Source organism: Gavialis gangeticus, unplaced genomic scaffold (assembly GCF_001723915.1).
Source record: "Gavialis gangeticus isolate Ggan-Ray unplaced genomic scaffold, GavGan_comp1, whole genome shotgun sequence".
Taxonomy (NCBI): Eukaryota; Metazoa; Chordata; order Crocodylia; family Gavialidae; genus Gavialis; species Gavialis gangeticus.
In genome coordinates this window covers 1523662-1543854 of record NW_017728997.1, presented here as the reverse complement: position 1 = coordinate 1543854, position 20193 = coordinate 1523662, and the positions used below count along the sequence as shown (strand labels likewise).

At 45.6% G+C, this 20193-nt stretch overlaps 1 protein-coding gene across 3 annotated transcripts in view; it reads right to left on the bottom strand.

Moving 5' to 3' along the window:
• The window catches only part of SRGAP3 (SLIT-ROBO Rho GTPase activating protein 3), a 247979-nt gene that overhangs the window by 43475 nt on the left and 184311 nt on the right, over positions 1-20193 (bottom strand). For all 3 annotated transcript variants that reach the window (XM_019504684.1, XM_019504685.1, XM_019504686.1), the window contains exons 7-10: positions 4337-4558; positions 3708-3809; positions 3194-3391; positions 1097-1181 (exon numbers count right to left, since the gene is read on the bottom strand). In XM_019504684.1, coding sequence (XP_019360229.1) covers positions 1097-1181; positions 3194-3391; positions 3708-3809; positions 4337-4558 — 607 coding nt within the window. The remainder of the gene's footprint in view (positions 1-1096; positions 1182-3193; positions 3392-3707; positions 3810-4336; positions 4559-20193) is intronic.

The following is a 20193-nucleotide window of genomic DNA, read 5'->3' as shown; positions in this document are numbered from 1 at the left end:
TGGGGTCATTTGACCCCAGTGCTCTTCCTGCCATGGCAGGGGGTCGGACTAGATGATCTGCTCAGGTCCCTTCCGACCCTAGAAACTATGAAACTATGAAACATGCACAATTGTGGCTCCACCTGGGCTGCTGACCCCTGCTGGAGCTGCCACTACAGCACATGGCAATGAGCACACAGAGACAGCAGGTCCAGCCTTGGCACAGGGCATGTGGCAGGGGCTGGAGCCACCATCATATGTTCTGGGTTGGACCCAAAGCCAGAGCTGCTGCCACCACAGCTTCCCCATGCCCTGACCCACAAGGTGATTTTGACACCCCCATCATCCAGATCCCTGCTGCCATCCCAGCTTCTTGAAACAGAAAAAAAAAGCAAACTTCTGATTACTTTCTACTGCTCGCAGTGTTTACCTTCTGCATCCACCTGGTGGAAGAGTGAAACTCGACTAGAAAACATTTCCCTTTGTGTTCCTACTCAGTTTTACTCCCTGGGCACAATGACTGAGCAGTACACAGCTGCTGCAGCTTGGCTCTGCTCCCCAGTGCTGCAGCGATTTTCATTTATAATTACTTTCCTGGACACATTACTCGTCATCTTCACGTTTGAAAAAATGGGTTTAAGAATCCCAATTTGGGGGCCTTAGCACCATCACAAATGCCTTTTCCACCGATAAGGAGAATAGCCTCGTTAAATAGCTTCTGCCGGTCTCCACTCCTATTTTGTGCAACAAGGGATGAATCATATTAAATACAAAGTCCTGGGCAGTGCTAGAGAAAATGTGATCCAATACAGCTGTCATTCTGGTCTGCATTCTGAGGCTTCCCATACACAGGGCAGCAAAACAAATTGAATGCAGCCTTACAATTAAGTTTTAAATCCACAGTCTACTCTCAGCCGAAAACTAAATTCGATCTGGGCAAAGATATATTTGTCTGTCATTTTGAGAAGCCTAGCAGTTGCAGATAATGCACACTGAGACTGGCATTTGCTCTGAAAAAAAAAAAGAGTGGCAGGTGAGATTTTAAAGGTCTGAGATCTGTTTAAAAATCCTGCAGTGGGATGTGAGGTTTCTCTTGGGATCTTATCCCATGACTCACCTTCTCCAAGAGTTTGCTTCAGCAAGTCATGTTTGGCCTGGAGTTTGGTGATAAGGTTACTGCCATTCAGATACTCTTTAAATTTCTGAAATAAGCATGTACACACAAACACAAGTAACAAGAAGGTTAAAGCTGCTCGACAAAAATGCTTTCTAATTAAAGAACATTTTTACCTGGAGAATGGCTACAAGGGGGTTCAGAATCTATTGGGCTCCAATAAACCAAAAGCCCATTACACACAAACCTAAAGTAAGACTGGCCTAAATTTTGTGCTCCCATGGTTCAAACAGCAGCCCCGTTGGTCACCCTAACACAGCATCCTTTGTGAGGTGCCAGCTGGTGGAGGCCAGGGCCTTGAACACAAGGAACCCCAAAGAGAACAGTTCAAAGGAAGCCTCTATTGTCAGGCTTCTGGAAATGGCCTCAATAAGCAAAGAGTCTCTTCTTCCCCAGGTGGAGTGCTCTGCCTGTGTGCAAGCAGTGATACAGGATGAAGAATTCCCAGTGCATGAGATCCTCCCAGCTGAGGTTACCAGGTGCTTATGAATCTAACTGTGGCTCAGATTCCCATTTTATTTTGAGGTTGCTTCACACCCCAGTAATGCCCTGGAAGTAAACAACTTCACTATCAATACCAGGAGTGAGGGGAGACAGAGAGAGGAACTGAAAGGCAGAGAGAAAGACAGAGGAAAAAACTTGCAAAATAACTCCTTACAAATAAATACAAGTGCAACAAACTTTCTCAGTGGGAGCAATTAGATTAAATTCAAATACGAATAGGCCACAGGATCCAACTAGCTCTGCCTTATCCTGCACTGCAGTCGGAAACACATGCTCCTTTTTAGAATCATGGGATGTTTCTGTTGAACTCATGCCTTGCATTATTTGGAAGATAAATAATGAGCCCATTCTTCAGATCCTGAAATCTGCTTGGGGAAAAGTAGGTACGGTAGGGTCCAGAGAGATGCACGTGTCCTGCCACACCCACCTCTCCAAGCTTTCTGTAGAAAGATATTTACGGGCCCCCCAATTAAGCCCCTTGTCATAATGGAAATGACCACTTAATTTACTCCAAGAGTGACTGCCAGACTGTAGCCCTGTAGGCTGAGAGAACACTGAAGTCAATGAGATAATGCAGTGGGCATGAGGTCCTCCTTATGAATAACCTTGGCCTCCTTTGAATGCTGCAGGATATAGGCAGATTCCAAGGACCCAAGGGATTTGCAAATCCATTCCAGGCAGAGGAAACAGCAAAAGAGAAATCTCAGAATAGAGATTTAGTCATTTCTGTGGATTTTCAGGGGGAGAAGGGCTCCAGAGAGCTGGAGATATCAATGAAGACCTCCAAACACATCATAGGCCACAGAGTGAGAAACACTATGGCCACGTCCAGAAAAACATGGACGTTTGGTTCCCCAGGAACAAGCAGCAGCAGCACATCTTGCACCACAGCTACTTGTCCCCAGGGAATGCCCGTGCCACGAATGCTTTGGCGCGTGGCCAGTTCCCCCGGGAGTGATAGGGGAGGCTGGGGCCAGCACTGTGCAGGCCTCAGCAGCCTTACCTGGAGTCCTGGGGGCCTCCCAGGGCTGCAGCAGTGGTGATTCTGCCAGGCTGAGCCTGGCTGGTGGCTGCAGCGCAGATCCAGAAAGTCCAGCTCTGCTTTTCAGCGGCACACACTACCTGTACATGCGCTTATCCGGTTTTATTTCCACAAGTTTTTCTGACTCCTGGATATCCAGGGGTCAAAAAAACCCATGGGGAAAAAAACCGGAGCAGCGCACACATGGGCAGCGCACCCCTGCCACATACTGCACAGCGGGCTTTATCTGGACGTGCCCTATGAGCTTAGTCGAAAAGCAGGCTATATGGAAAGGCTCTGTTTCCTAACTCCTCCTTTTGAGCTTTTCAGGTTGTTCCCAGTGATGGGCTGTTGTTCCCTAGCCATTTTCGTAAGACTGATTTCAAACAAAAACACAAGACAAATATTTAAGCAGACTGAATTGGCTCCCACTGCTCACTAATGAGCACTTAAAAAAGGGCCTTGACCCCACCAATTAATGCTGTGTCCCCTGTATAGTATGAAATGAGACTCACTGTAAAATAGAACATTTCAGTTTCCTGTTGGTTGGCTCTCCTCTTGGCAATGTTTATTTTACTCATGTAGGTCTCGGAAGCAGCTGATTTGACCGACTCAGTGGAGCGGCTATGCTGGAAGGCATCTGAAACATCAAAATCTTCCACCGTCAGCATGTCCTGCAAAGTCTGCAGAGTGGCATCTAGGGTTTTCCGTACCTGCAGCAATTGGAGGCAGCATGGTTGTGAAACAAACTGGGAGAAGGGCACATTTTTACTGCAACACTTGGCCAAGCAGCAGCTCGTTGCGAGCAGGTGCGAGTCAAAGGCCACTGTAGTCAATGGGAGCCTTCGGGAAGGACACGAGAAGTCTCAGCTAGGCAGAGGGCTCTAACTCAAATTATTGCAGTTGTGACTGGAAACACTAGCATGTTCAAGGCATGTTCGAAGGCACATGGAGAGCACTGGAAAGTCATCAGCCCCATCAAGTGGACCGAAGCATGTTCACAAGATCAAAGCCTGTTATTGCTCTTACCTCTTCATTCTCTATCTTGAGCGTGGTAAGTCTAGACTGCAGCTGGTGGTACCGCATAAGCAGCTCGGTCTGCACGGGCTGTTGGGCACTGACCTGACATACCTGAAGCAACGGCAAAACCAAAGAGAAGAGATAAGACCAGAAGATCATTCACTGAGTGACCATGAACATTTTAAATCAACATGGTTTCCCCTCCCTCAATCTTCTCCATTTTTGCGTGAGCGGGGGAGGCAGTAGCATTGCTAAATATCCCAGAGAAATGGTAGTGTCTTGTATCTGAGTCCAAGCAAAATATTGAATTGCACATCATTTAAAGATACACATCAGAGCTTTTTAAATAATTCAATAGGTTGGTCTGAGTTCAAATTCTATTTACTCGTTGTGTTGTGTAGTTGAGGACTATACCATAGGCTTTGTGAAGCATTTGCAGAAATGCTGAGCAATAAACAGTTAAAAAAAAGGCTAACCAATAAGGCAAACATTTTATTAGGAAAGGAGCATGAGCAAAAGCATGGTGGGGTTGGAGTCAGGTGGGCAAGGAGTCAGACTTTATAGAAAGGTAGCAGAAGGAAGTTAGCAGAGCTCTAGTTAGGACAAGCAGCTGAAACTATTTCCTGCAGGTACAATACCTCATCCCCCATGTGAGGCTGGAATTCAAACTTCAGAGGAGGGCAGAAGACCTGGTTGCACATGTCCATGATCGCATGCTTGTCACTCCGTGCATCCAGGTTATCCACTGCATTCTCAATGATGTCCAAACCCTCATGCCGGGAGGTTTCTAGGTTATATTCAGCAGACAGGTAGGTTCTGAACGTCCGAGCGAGGCTGGCGTGGAATCCCAGATCACAGCACTAACAGGGAGAAACACCACAAAGGAGTCATGTTCCCAAACTAGGTCACCATTCACTGGCGATCCCTCTATTTATGTGCCACCTCATAGGAAACTGTGTAGATACACAATCGCTTTAACTAGCTGTGAAATGCAGCCACCTCTGGAGCAGCTCTTTAAAGGGCCCTGCAATACCATTCAGTCGGGCAGGGAATAAAGAATACTGTGTCTACTCAAAACTGATTTGGAAATCAAGGGAGAGGCGGCATAAGAAGCAGAATTACCCTATGCTGATACTTGGCCAGGACACAAAGATAAACACCTTGGTCTCATTAGGAAACATATGGCATCTTCTTTGACCAAGTGGAGAGCACTTATCTGAAAGGCAGCCCCTCCAAAAGCAATGTAGCCTCTATCACAATCTTGTGGCAGGTGCCGACTCAAAGGGAGGTCTGTCACCCACTGACATAACCATGACACGTTCTGCCAGGCCCTAGGAGCAGACTCTGATCAGGCCCCAATTTCTGCGATAACAAGATCATAGTCAGGGAGAAACAGGTCATGGCTCTCAAACTGAAAACCCCACAGTCACTGGCTGTTCCTAGTCTACTCCTTTTCATTGACTCGACTGTACCTTTTTGAAGAGAAACTTCTAAGCAGAGAAGTGCTTTCATCAAAATTAACTAGTAGAAAGAGATTTTAAAGTAAGTTGTTAATAAAAGGAAAAAACAACCCTTTCCCTGTTACCATAAACCCTTTCATCATCGCAGTGAAGATGTTTCCACTATTCTCTTCTCCCTCATGTGATGGAGCAGTTCCTCATGCATAAGTGATCGTTCACAAGTTCGTCTCCGGGGAAGCGATAAAACTGAAAGCTAATTGCTGCCAAACTATCATACATTAAACAAAGGGCTGCTTTCAAAATTCTCATTTTGACATGATGGAGTTTGGCTTGTCAAATGCAGCAACAGGACAGGATTCATTGCTAAAAATGGTTCCTCAAAGCCTAGCCAAAAATGTTATTTAGGGTCTCCTCCCAAAGGTTTGGCCACAACCCAAAAACTCCACCTAATTTGGGTACAAGTGGCCAGTTCTGCTTTAAAGCCGGGGTGATTATGGATGCCTTCTTTCAGTCTGAGGTGCCCCAGTGAAAAAAAAGAGAAAGAAAGGGGTATTCAGTATTTATGATATCTCTTGGAGCTGGAGAATGGGACCGGAAAGAGTTGGAGGGGTAAACTTTAGGACAACACGGGAGTTGAGCTCTGTTAGAAAGTCAGAAGATACCGCCACCAGGGCTCTGATATTTTAACAGGCCTTTGGAGGGCTTTATTGGAACAAAACAGTTCACTTAGCCCAGTAAATTTATCCTGCATAGAGTACAGCAGAGCTGGGGTAGCTCTACATGGCACTGCAGTACATCATGTAGACACACCCAAAGAAAGCTGCACATCTACAATAAGCCCCACAGCAGAACAGAGCTAAAAAGAATCGCTGAGCCAGGCACACAGAGTGGAAACATCTTCTGTTTTGTATAGCACCTACCTAATGACAGCCACTGAATTATCTTTCTATAAAAACCATCACTGTACAATTTGCATTACAAACTGCAGATCACCAAGGTTAAGAAATGTTGCTGATGTATGAATAAAACAGCAGCAGATAGAAAGTTTATCACTGCCTGAGCGGTGTCCAAAAATAGCTGGCGAGTTGGAACATCTATCACATTGCCTTACGCTCCTGAGATAATGGAACCAATTCCAGAAATCTCAATGGATTTAACACGCTGGTGAAAAACAAAGCCCATGATATTTTCACATTGCTTCCAGTGCACCTTTAAACAGGAACACCTTGGGGTACAGTTGCGATCTGCAGGATCCAGACTTACACTGCTAACAATAAATGACCAATTCAGACCTAGAGTAACTCCACTGATCACTAGCTAGTGATCAGAAAGACCTAGCTGGAGTCACAGCACATCATGAAGACCTAGCTAGCGATAGGTGCATAGAATCGGGCTGAGCTAATCTAATTTAATCAAAAATGGAAAAACTGTTTATGAATCGAGGACTCAAGATTCCAGCCCCACCAGCCCAGCAGCACCTTTGCTGGCTTCACATTGTCTGATGTCAATAACCAAAGAGATCAAAGAATTCTGCATCAAAATCCTACCACTGCTAAACGCAAAGTGAAAGACTCACGCCCAGTCCCTGCCACAAGCAACTCCAGCCAAAGAGGCCGTTTCAGCTCCTCCACTGATTTGAAGAGACATCCCTCAATTCAGATTAAGTCACACTACAGCAATGTAACTGTCTTGTGCCCTAAAAGCAGCAGCAAAAACATGACTGTCCAACTGCTGCTCACAGATGCATGAACACAGTCTGTTAGCCCAGACGCAGTTTGCTAAGACCCTATCTATACCATCCCACTATAAGCCTAGGACAACCACCAAGAAACAAGTCCTACTTGCTCTCTCCCACCCGTGGCAAAGCCCAGTGATTAGGCACAGTAGACAGAGTAGGAGTCATGAGCACATGCCTCAGGACTGCTCTCAGGCTCTCTGTCTATTATTGGCATGGCTGTGCCATATATCAGCAGTTCATTGTAGGCCCAGAGATGGTTGGTTGTTTCTTCTTGTACCCCACAGGGACTAACTAGATCTTTGGCTAGCATATATACAGAACCCTTTTTTTCTTTTTGGCATGGCTGGTAACACGGCCATACGTTGACCCTGTCTAAATGACAAGCAGTCGGGCTGCCAGCAGTCAATGCTTCTCCAACGGCTTCACCGGCAGAAGGCAGACTGTCCTTTGAAAAGGTTTAAAATCTCCTTGAGCGCTTGTACATGTGATGATGTCACAATGTACATGTGACAAAAATTTCCCTTTGTGTGGCTTAATGGCATCACACATTACAAGTGTGCGAGTTTTGGGGGTTTTAAGTGAGTTTGCACCGTTGCAAAGTAAACTACATCCCAATGTAGTTTAGTTTGCAACATTGCAACTTGAAACGTTGCAACCACTAGTCAGCTCACCCCCTGGCCGCAGGAGAGGCAAGCAGGCTCCGCAGAAAAAAAGGATTGGGCCCCTCACTGCTTCTGCATTCAGCAGGCTCCTGTGGCTGGCAGGATGCCTGGGGCCACCTGGGAATGGGCTGGCTTGCCCCTGGGGCAATGCATGGAGATGGCAGGAGGGTGGCTGGGTGTGCTGGCGACTGGAGAAGGCGGCGGGGATGGTGCTTAGGGTGACAGAAAGGTTCCATTCGCTACGTTCAGGTACCGACTCTGAAGCCTAGTGATGACAATGTATACATCAGTGTTGTTATCTCTTGCACTGTAGATAATTTCAGCATACATATGCAAATGTTCTGGTAGGTGGAAACTAAATACGTCATGCACACATTTTTCCACAGCTTGCCCACACTGCTTATCAGATGTCATGCAAGCATAAAGCAGTGATCTCATATCAGAGAGGGATGCATCCACTATATACACAGGAATTACATCTTCTAGAAGGAACCGGGTGTTGGCCTGGGACTACTGTCACAGTCTGTAGTTCCTAGCAGGAGAGGATTAAAGAAAAAATTCTATTCTTTGGGTGTTCAGAGGACTTTTAGGGAGCAGGAATGGCATGGGTGCGGAGGCACACGGTTGGCAGCTCAGAGACCACAAGTTCAGGGCCGTAGCAGAAGCACTTGCAGCAACACGGCTGTGTCAGATTCCCACAAATCTGCAAATTCTGTTAAATACCTCGTCATGCAAGGACACGGGAAGGAAGGAAGGGGAATTTTGACCCTGAGAATCTGCTTCCATTAAAAGATGGCTGCATCCACTCTTGTCAATGACAGTTTTGTACATACAAGAGGGAGCAGAAGACCGGAGCCAAATCACTTTGCTGACCAGAGAGAAGGATAATGCTCTGGTGCCGGGATCAGCTGGTCAGAAAGTTGTGCTCCAAAAAGGCACCTGAAAGATGAATCTCCAAAGCCATGCCAGTGCCTTTTGGACAATTATCTCATTGACTGGCAAGTAAAAATGTTACAAGACCCAAAAATCTGTTCCTGCCGAAGGGTGGAATTTTTGAAGGCATCCAGCATCGGCCTCCTTGATGCCAGTGAAAGCACTGGGAGTCATTGACTGCAAGGGGAAACAGGTTGGGTTAATGCAGAGTGCTTTTGAAAAAACCCCACATCCTCAGAGATACCCTGGTGTTCTTGACAATGCTATTTCACTGCATGCTTAATGCTGAATTCATGCTGAACCCAGCAGTTACTGTAACACCAATAACTCTGCTGCTGACAAGTAGGGCAACCATCTTACTAGCAACATTTTTACAGCTCCTTCAGTCTCTAGCGATTAGCACCATGGCTGATGCGTCACACCTCAGTGACCAGAAAAGACGGAGAAAAGACAGTTTAAAAATCCTCAAAGAGACACACAAGGAAAAAGAAAAAAAAAGAAAAGAAAAAGACTTTAAACTCCCAGTCCCAGCTCCAGAACAAATGGCATTTTCTCAGCCCACTCTTCTCTTTGATGGAAAAGAAAGAAGAACCGCTGGAAATACCAATCATCCTTAGCACATCTATAGAGTCTTTCAGATGAGGAGCAAAACATTCATAATACATTAACTCATTAAGCCTCACATCACCCTTCGCAGGCAGAAAATGTAAGAGTTGTCTAATACCAAGGCACAGGAGGTTAAGTGCCTTGGTCAGGTCGAGGACACACAGTCACAAAGCTCGATTTCCCATCCCCCTGTCCTGTAATTATGTTTTCATGGATGCTAAAATTATTAAAGGATGGTCTCATCTCACTGCTGTCCTGTACAGGACCATCCCACAATGAGCAGAGGGATGGGTCGGGTGACATCCCAGCTCTTCCGTCTCTAATTTCCATGAGTCTCCAATGAACACTCCAGCTCTGCAATACAAGCAAGCCCAATTTTCAACAAGAACTTGGCTCCCAGGACGGAGGCCAGGACTTGAAGAGCTCATCTCCCACTTCTGCCTACCCTGGGCAAGTGTACCTACCTTGCGCACCTATACGTTCCCAGCATGCTGAGGGAGGGGTGCTCACAAGGAAGCCCACCCACCTGTACCTGTTTGCACAAAACAAACCCAGAAATGAGGCAACGAAGCCTTGCTCCAGGACCATCCTCGAGAAGCGTAGAGGCAGGGGGTTGGGAGTGACTATGCTGCCAGATTTCTGTGCTTGCCACATACAAGAGGGAATGGCTGGGTGAGGCATATTTGAGAGCATCCTTCTCGGAGAACACCACAGACACTGATTGACCGGTCCATGATGCACATAAAACCTGTAGCAGAGCTGGGAGTTGAACCCAAGAGTCTCCCAGCTCATATTCTTGCCCTAACTGCTAAACCATCCTTCCTCTCCTTGCTTTACTGAGGAACCAAGATGACAGACAGGACATCAAAAGACTCCAGCACTGCCCACTTTGACATGTATTCACCACATCCGCACAGTCAATGCAAGCTCTTTTGAAATGTTTTCATGCAAGTGGATCATTAAGAAAAAGTTATTCCCATTGACCAAGGGCCCAAGCACACCAGATACGTCAACAAAACAAAAGAGGAAACAGAATAAAACCAACTTTTGGCTGGCAGAAAATATTTGAATCTAAACCGCTTTGTTAATACTAAGTGACCTCAAAATGTTCTTCACTGGAACACAGAGGAATTGCCCTATTTTCACAGGGCAGGCAGATATCTTTGCAAAGCTCAGTTGCTCCATTTTCTTCTCTTTCACATAGTTGAACACATTCACAATAGTTTTACCCAGCCTATCAAGCAAAATGCTTCAAGCAAAATGAACTAGACAGTCCTCACAAAAGGGAAGGAGGGTAGCTTGGTAGTTAAGGGAGGTAACAAGCTCTGACAGAGGAATCCTATAGAATATAATACCCACTCGAAAAAATAAACAGTGGTTTTATTATTTGGGCCCTGTGTAAATAATGCTAACAAGACTTTTTCTAAGTCACCAAAGCATCTAGTCTCAGCTTCCCCATCTGTAAACCATGTATACGTTACATAAAATGGCCATTATAAGGCTTAATGTTTGTAAAGTTAATATTAAGATCACACTCCTACAGTGCTAGGTGCTTTATAAATGCCTGCAATGAAGAGAAGATTTTGAAAGGACAGTCATGGGGAATTCAAGTCATTACTGTTATCAAATTCATTTTTATGGAATAGCGCTGTTGATAAATATTACAAGTAGACAAACCAGACTGGTAACGCTTTCATAGCCGGAGGTTACATTTTTCTTGAATCTAGAGGGAACATCCAAATAAACACATCACACCGAGCATGCTGGCCCCGATTTGACAAATGCTTTCCAAAGAATGATTTGACCACATCAAGCAAGCTGTTTTGCACACTGCAAATATGAATCCATGGCTGGGTTTGCCAATGAGGGAATTTATAACATAATGATAGCACGCGCATCTCATAATGGAAAAAGGACTAGAGAGACACTGACATAACTAACACAGATAAAACCTCAGAAAAAATAGTAAAAGAGGCAAAGGAAAGAATACAATCATCCTTCATTGAGGAAAATGATTCTCTATTATTTACTAGATAGCTAGCCATCATGGCATGTTATCAAGTATAAGAGTACTTAGCATATGTAAAAAGGCTTTACACTTTTCAAGGAAATGAAGACCCATTAAGTTCACAATGCCCCAAGAGGTTTTGCAATGCTAATTATTCCAATTTTATTCTCAGTTCTCACTAACTATCCTAATTACAGCTAAGGTGCCTAGCTCTTGTAGATGAGCACCCATGGGAAAACTGAGGAAAGCAAATAATCCAAACGCCATAGATCTATTGGCAACGTCAGAATTTGACCCCAAGGCTTAACTGGCTCCCAACCCCATGCTCGATCTTCCAGAGGAAGCTGCCTTTTAGCCAAAATATCTGAAACCTTTAGGAACTATTTCAGGAGCCAGGAGGGCAATGCATCTCCCTACGGTAGCAGCCAGGTGATCCTTGAAGCAAAAGAAACTCTACCGTACTATCTTGTCCTTTTGTCTAAGAGGGACAGATGCTTTGAACTACCCGCTGTAAGTTATACACGCTGGGCACAATGCACGAGCCTACTTGAATGCTAGAGCTATCACCCATTCCCCAACTTAGGGAGAAAAAATAGAACTGAAATTGGACTGACCTAACAAGACCTGAGCGACTGGATGCCTCCTGTGATCGTTTTGATGGGTTGTTCCCATTTCTTGCCAGCTAGCCCCAAAAGATCCTGACCATTACTGGCATGTAAGCAACCTCGTCACGTGGGAGTGCTGTGCTGCAAAGAGGTCCGCGTCAAGATATTTCACTCTCGGTGCCCCGGGGTCATAAGGCAAAACCTTTGCCCTGCACCACAAAAAACTCAGGGACTCTTTCTAAGCCTGGACTACCAGGAGGTTTCTCCAAGCATACGGGCATATTCACTTCACATATTGCAGCCATCCCGGGTGACTTCACATTTGCGGAGGAAGACGGTGGCTGCATTTAGGGAGGCATTTCAGATTACAGCACTGCTTGAGGCAGCCCAAGGGATGCTTACAGGACCGATCCCCTCTTATGAGACTCTCCAGGCTTGTGACTCGCAGCAAAACCACCCCTCCCACTTCCATGAAATATTTAAATCACCACAACACATTAAGTGGGAACTGATGCCTTCCTTGGTTTTCTGAGGCTAAGAATCAGAAAACCCTTGTCAAGCACTAACCTATCCTCTCTTCTTCTACAACTTCTCACCACGGGACATTTCCACACTAGACTTAGGACCTGGCCCGACAGGCCTCTTAAAAAAGTCACCAAGATCCATATGTGAAGTAACTACAGGAAAAGAGCCACCACATTCAGTATGTTGCCTTGAGCAGTAGTCGGGGAAATTGAAATAGAAACCCAAACAACTTAATTTCTCCTAGCCATATGTAAAATGATCTGTGTGGCAGAGGGACATTTCCAGACCCGGAGGTGATCAATTCATGCCCTGAAGCCTGGGATTTGATTACCTGTAGCATAGGTTGCTTAACTAAAAGTATTACTGGGCCTAAAATTATCCAGTCCCTTTTAAAATCCAGCACAAGTTAATTAACTCTATGGTCTCTGAAGCAGGGTTTTTCTGCTTTGGGATTTTGAAAGCAGATATCCTTCTGTTCCCTGAAGTCTCCACAGTGATCTCTACCCTAGACATGTTTTCTTGAGTTCTTGCTTTTTGAAAAAGCTGAATTTATTGCCGAGTTATTCCTTGAAGGGATTTGCAAATTCAGGGCCGTTCTTTTAATTCAAGCTATTGCGAAAATAAACTAGGAGCTGTCAAGAGAGGACGTGTTTTGTTCAAAGGGAAGTTACCACAGCCCTTTGCACAGAGCTAACTAGGGCTGTCAGGCAAAGTTCCCGCACGGTCTTCAGACAGTAATGATTTACAGGCTGCATGATATTTCTGAGCCATAAAACCATCTGTACCTGCGCATACATCATGCAACTGGCAATTGGACCCCAACATTTGCTCCTTCTATGTAAGGAAAAAAAATCATTTACCAGGTGCGAACCTTGGCAGAAGATGACAAAGGCAGTTTGGCCACCTTATTAAGCAAGGGTTGGAAAAATTCAAGAGGCCTGCACTGGTTTTACATTTAATTTGAAGTTTTTTATCATACTCTGGACACAGGTCAAAACTCCGTCCTTTTATTATTAGAGTGTAACACACAGACACTTAGGGTTGAGTATGGTAAAGTGTGTGCTTCTGGTTGTTGCATATTGTGATTTTACTTGGGCAAGATGGCCCCTGTTGTTCTGGCCATGTGCTCAGCACATGGCAAGCTGGGACCTGTATCTGGGCGAAGTATGTAAAACCCTCTGCACTCCTTGGCCAGAGGAAGCAGAAGGTCCTCCAGGCAGACTGGCTGAGAGAAAGATTGGACTGTGGCTGGCCAAGGCTGGGGTGATGTCATGCAGGGGATATAAGGGGAGATGGGATGGTTTGGGGAAAGGGAGAAGCTGTTAGGGGCTGCTGAAGAGTGATCTCCTCTGAGGGAGAAGGAATTTGCAGATAGCAAAAAGGGAAACTCAGCCTCTACGTGGGAACAAAGATCGGCAAGCCACCACTTCTCCAGGAGTGGCCCCTTGCAACGCAGAAGGACCCATGCTCTCAACCCACTCCCTGCAGTGCAGTGAACTCAAGCAGCAGCTCAGGACTCTCCAGCCCACCGCTGAAGGGCAGGTACAGGGGTGCAGGCCCCCAGAACTACCCATGTGGGAGCCCCGTGTCCCAGACTGCCTGGGTAGGGGTCAAGTCTCGCCAAGAGGGTACCACCTATAGACTTTTCTCGGTAGTTAACAGCATTTAAAATTATATTTAATGTTTTCTTTTGCTTTGCTTTATTCCCTATAATAAATCTGGGGTTCTGTGTTTGTACTGCTTGCAAGAAAGGGGGTTTTGTTTACATGGGACGACCCAGCAAATTTAGCACTCCCAGATTTTCTGGGTGGGGGCTCAAGCCACAGGTATAATTTAGAGGTGCCCCACAATTTGAACCCAGCCTTTTTTGCTGCCAGCCAGTGCCCTGGCAGAAGGGCTACAAGAGTATCACTTTGACTTGCAAAGGAAACCCGTGTGCACTTTGATATATGTAAGATTATAATAATGAATCTGTGTTACACCACTGTCCACAGACCCTGATCAGAATTCACTATGCTCATCATGCTACCGTGACTTGCTGAATTGGCTGGTTTGTAATTTCTGATAGCAAAATGGTGCAGTGCAGCATAACAGAGCCCTCCATATTCTCATTTGGATAGGAACGTACGGTGTATTTACAACAGATTTTGCTTGTCCCCTGGAGGATTTAACCTCACAACACTTCCATGAAATTGGTGCAATTCCACATGATTCCCACATGGTTCAATCAAATTGCATGCAAGATCAATGTGGGGGGCGGGGGATAGGAAAACTGACCTGTCCGACTTAAGGCTTACCTACCCTTCAAAGTATCCTCAGGACTTACATGCTGCACAAGTCTTTTGCTGGCCCTCTACATAGGATCAAATCACAGCTCATGTAAGAGACTGGAAATTTTAAAAGGCTTTCAACTGAAATGTATTGTGTGGATTTGGGGAATGCAAAGAAGAACAAATGGTGCAAAAATGTAGAAGAAGGCTGCAGCTACCAAGTCCCACAAGTTAAAAATGTCATGCTGGATTCTACTCTGTTTTACTGAAACATTCAAATAATGGCCCCGTATCGATCTATTCAACTGAGAGCTTTATGAGCTCCCATCAGCACTTTACAGTGTCCAGCCATCACCACAAAGTATCAACAGCAGTAGAAAAATCCTTTGTGGAGCTGTTGGCAATTTTTTTGTGGGTCAAGATTCATTGAGTAGGACGTTTCGGGATTTTTCTAGGGGGTTGGGAATAGAAAGGGAGTGTGTATTGTGAGTGTCACTTCTGGCAAAAAGGCTTTCTCAAAGAGAAAGACTGAAAAAGTTTCACAAAGGTCCTCAGATACTGGATTTGCTCAGTCTCCTGTGGAGGGCTCTCTCATAACCCCTCCTAACTGCAAATATTTTGTCACCTTCTGGGATTTGCAGTATACTTTCTCTGAGAGAAGCACAGCTTGCCTTTATGAATAATCCAGCATTTCACAATTATGCACATAAAGTTACTTGGTTTTTTGCCTTTAAAAACTGTAAAACTTTCCAAAGCCATTTAAGGAAGGGGGAGTCCTACCTGTCTAGGCTTTAATTTGGTCCTCATTGCTGCAGTATCCAAGTGTGTTTTAAACAGACCCTCCATTTCACCATCACCATAGAGTAATAACACTCAACCACACCAGTGAAGACAGAACATTTGTATTAAAAAACCACTGTTCAAAATAGCCATGCCCAAAGGAACATGTATTTAAGGACCCAGAGCCTGCTTGTTCTGTTACCAGCTCAAACCCAGACCAAAGGAGTATCCGGCACTTACACACATACGGGGAACCTGCTCCAACGTGCACGTCGGAGCACGAGTCTGCTGCAGCATGTCAACTGACGCGCTCTGGCAGCTTCGTGCATCATGTATATCCACAGCACATCGCCGCACTGCGAAAATGGCAGCAGTGCACTTTGAAATGAAACACATTTGATGCACTTTAGTTCAAAGTGCATTGCCATTTGCTTAGCACGGAGACACGCTGCACCACTGATACACGACACGCAGGTGCCGCATCGGGAACACGTGTACAAATGCCTCGGGTGAGTATAAACCTGCTCAAGGAAGACACAACATTCTCACACATGACAAAGTCCATTCCCCCTGGAAAAAAAATGAAACTAAATACACGCCTCCACTGCCACCCAGCCATTCTTGGATACAGGTCTGTCCTTATTAATTTATATGTCTTCCAATCCCCTTCTGCCCTGCCCACCTTGATTAATCCTTTGAGCCCCATGGGGACATATTACAGTTTGAAAAGTGCTGCACTGAATCTTCACAAATACAATTCCTCTCCTTTCTTACATTCTCCAAGGAGCAGCAAAATCATTAACAGGATTGACATTTGAAAGTCCTCGTGAGCATCTGTTAGCATCCACTGAACTGAAGGGACGCTTCCTACCTCCAAGCTCTTTGCAAACTCAGCCAGGCACTGTTGCACGGCTCACCCTCTTGAAGGTTAATTCTGCAACCATAACAGGAAGAAAGCTGGGAACTGGGAAAAGAAAACAGAATGTCCCACAGCTAGTCCTTCAGACTGTTTGTGTAAAGTCATGGCAGGCTACACCCCTTACTATTTACTTCATGTTAGCCTAAATGAACACTCCCAATTGTACGGCTCTACAGTGTGCATATTTCCTCGGCACACAGCTCTCTAAGCTGGTATTCAAAGCCTCGAGTAGAGAGCAAAGTGCTTGTCTAGTATTTCCTGAACAGAAATGTTCTTTTTTCTTGCACAGAAAAGATTTTTCCTCTCCTCCTTCCACCCCCTGAGCTGCAGAGGAAGCGAGTGGATCAGGTGCCACGGATTGCCAGCGGCATTACAAAATAGCCTCCTCAGCAGGAAAGGGAATAATACGGACACAGCAGGCTGGGAAGTAAAGAATTGCATTGAGTCTTTTGAGAGAGACTAATTCCCCATGATAGAAGCTGTTTATTCTTTTTATTGCTATGCTGTTGACTCTATTTGAAAAACCCCGGAGCTACTAGATCTTTTTCGGGAGAGACATACAGTATATCAAGCTGAAGTGAAGGCACTTGTCACTCAGAGGGGGCTAGATTTGAGCTGCAGATGCTGCCACATGCAATAGTTTTATTAAACTTCGCACAGAGTGTCCGTGACAAGACACGCCTGGCTCTCAACATGCTACTGGGGGGGTCTGATGTCTGGCAGAGCACCTCAGGGCATACTAACGGGTGGGAGCAGGCTCCAGGACTCAGCAGACCTCGAGGCCTTTTTATGCACAGAAAAAAAATGCCAAGGCCAAGTGCCACTTGCTTCAAGGGAAGAAAACAGGAGGAGCAAGCATGCTGACCCAGATTCCAGTGTCAAATGAAAGAGTATAAGCCCAGAGCAGCTAGGTTTATATCAGCTCCTGATTTCCCATAGAAATGAGATCTGAACATAGACCACCAGAAGTTATTTCTCCTGCCCTGGCGCTGATGTTTGGTAGTCAGCCAGGAAGCTGGGGCGATCCATTTGTGAAATCCCTAGGAGGAAAGTGATGCCAGGCAGAAGGCAGAGTTAAGCAGGATATCATTGTCACAACGACACCAACCACAGGAAAAGGAGTGGGAAGCAGGGAACAAATTCTCTCCAGTAGGCCCTCATTTCTCAATTCAGAGTCAACGGAGTCATGCCGAGTTATCCAGCTGTGGACAGGGCTGTCTGGAAGTTAATAGCCCCATATAAGACACATGGGGAAAAAATGAAGCATGATGAGATTAAAAAGACTGATTTTAAGAGGGCCTCAGCATAGCCTCTGCTTTTGCCTGCTCAATTAAGCGTGCATGGAAAGGAGAGCGATTTGCCAACTCTGGGGGCTTACCCTCAGGCTGATTTCCGGAGGGGCCAACAAGCACCTGCTTCTCCCAAATGAAATCAGCCCAGTCCAAATGAGCAGGGCCTACTTTCCTACCTGCCTGACTACACATGCTAACCAGGTTATATGACTGGTGCATTGAATTAATTCTGGCTCCTGTACTTTGGCCCTGAAAACAAACAGACATCAAGTTTCAAAACTAAGCTCTGGGCAATTTGTTCAAACTCACAGAATAGGTTAGTTGCAAGTATGGGAAGAAAACCCAGGAGGCCTAACTGTCTGTGCAGTATCTTAAGGCATGTGTAGTGTAGACGAAACAGGAGCCCTAAACTGAAGTGGTGGGTTTTAAAAAACACTTTAATTTAGGGCTGATTAAACCCCCGTGCCATACACACCCTGCTGACTTACCTGTCTCTCCAGCAGGGAGGAGAGGGCGAGCTGCCGGCGTGCAGAGCGGTCTCTGGGCTGCAGCGGGGGGCTGGTGCTTCCCTCCGCGGCAGTGGCGCACCTGCCCGCAGGCACCCGGCTCAGGCGGTCCCAGGGGGCACTGCAGCCCTGGAGGGAAGCACCGGGCCCCCACACAACTCAGACAGGCTCCAGGGAGGGGAAAAAACCCAGATCAGGCTCTCCACTTTTCTTGGGTGGAACCTGCTTTCTCAGGCTGCTGCCAGGCTGCCTGCAGAGCCATGGAGCTACACGGAGCCTGGTGCTTCACTCCGGGGCTGCAGGGGCAGCAAACTAAAACTCCTTAAAGGAGTTTTAGTTTGCTGTGTCCCAAGTCATTTAAGGCACATTATGCTGCCGAATTTCCTACAGCGGCCAGAATTAACTCGAGGTGTGCAAACACCGACACCATTGAAGCAGTTCAAAAGCATTTAGCCCACTTTAAAGTGTCATGCACATACGTCTCTCGTTTCTTCTATACACAGCCTTAGCCATCAGGTAAGAAGAGTCCTCCGCAGTTGAAAACAAGCCAATCATAATGTCCCTCAGATGAAGCACCCAGACTCAGCAGCTGCTTCTAACCCTATTCCTTCAAGACACTGCTTTGAAATTCTTATCATGGCAGGGAAAATATTCTGCTTTCCTCTTGATGCGCTCCAACTATAAGGGTCTATGCATGTGTGTGTGTGGGTGCATTTAGATATGTACATTCTTTTTAGATATATATATTTAAATATATCCAGACACACACACCTTTTGTTCCTTCTTTACGGGGCTTGTGCTCTCAGACATACTTGCAACACCCAGCAATTTTTGGTTCAATGTAAATAAATCACTTTGCTTGGGGATTTTCAGCAGTATCATTTTGATTGTCACTGCTGCTTCCCTACTTACTTGACCGTGCATTGCTTGAGCCTGTGACAAATCGCAGTGTCATCAGCTAAGTTTTCTAGTGACCAAACAACTCAGCAATAAAGTGCAACTTTACTGCCAGATGAGCTCATTTACTTATTAGCAGGTTCTTGAGTCCTGTTCCTTTTCCCAGTCTACGTGCCCATCATCGTAGCTATCAGATGCAGAAAAAATTCAGCAAGTTTGGTGCATAAGGGTGCAGAATCGTACTGTGCTACCACTAAATCCCAAAACAGTCCTCAACTGACAGCCACTAAGTGCTTCACAACTGTTTCTCAAAAAACCCCAGCGAGGTAAGTAGTGTGATCCCTATTTTATATGCAGCTAAAGGGATTAATTCGGGTCACATAACAAATCAGTGACAAAGCTAAGGATAGAACCCAGGAGTCCTAGTATAACTATGCATTTCTTTTGAGAAATTTGTACAAGGACACTCTTTAAACCAAAGTCTAAATGATAGGCTTTTTTAACCTTTCTCCTGCACATCATGGAACAAAACTCATTTGATACAAAATCAGGGAGAACCGCGTTGTGTGCAATTCCATGGTGACTCTGATTAAGTCTTACATTTCTCATTAAAATCAAAAGCCCTAAGAGCACTCTCCACTTTCTGTAAGAGCAGCTGAGACCCTGGCTTTAACCAGAAAGACAGACAGACAACTCTTTAGCAGACAGGCTGTGTTACAGAACTTACAATTTTGCTAAGGTGCGGATAACGTGAGAAGTGTCATGGCTGGGCCTAATAAATGACATTCACCCATCTGGGTTTTTTCCCTCTGAATGCTGCTAAATTAGAAGCTCCAGTGTTCTGATGGCTCAGATTTGCATACAAGTCATAAAACTCCAAATGGCAATTTGCACTTGATAGGAACTGCATGTAGGAGCCCTTCTATAACCCCTATTATGTGCCAGAAAGACAACCCGTTACATCGTTAATCACCACTCCTGGGTGATGGAGGGTGGAGCAGCTGGAAGCATTATCATAACTGCAATACATCAAGCCTGCTGTGATTCCATGCAAGAACGCCCGTCCACTCATAAGCCACCTCCAGAAAAGCAAAAATCAATCCCAATTTTAAAATACCTCTGCTCATTCTGCTCCCTTCACTCAAGAGTTTATTTCCATATGGCTCTGGTCATCTACTTCTCAAACACAATTCAGCCCTGGGTAAGGGGCTACACACCACCCATGATCGACATAACCTGTTCAAAATAAGATGGATACTCTCCATGCTGATTCTCTACGGGGGGGGGGGGGGGA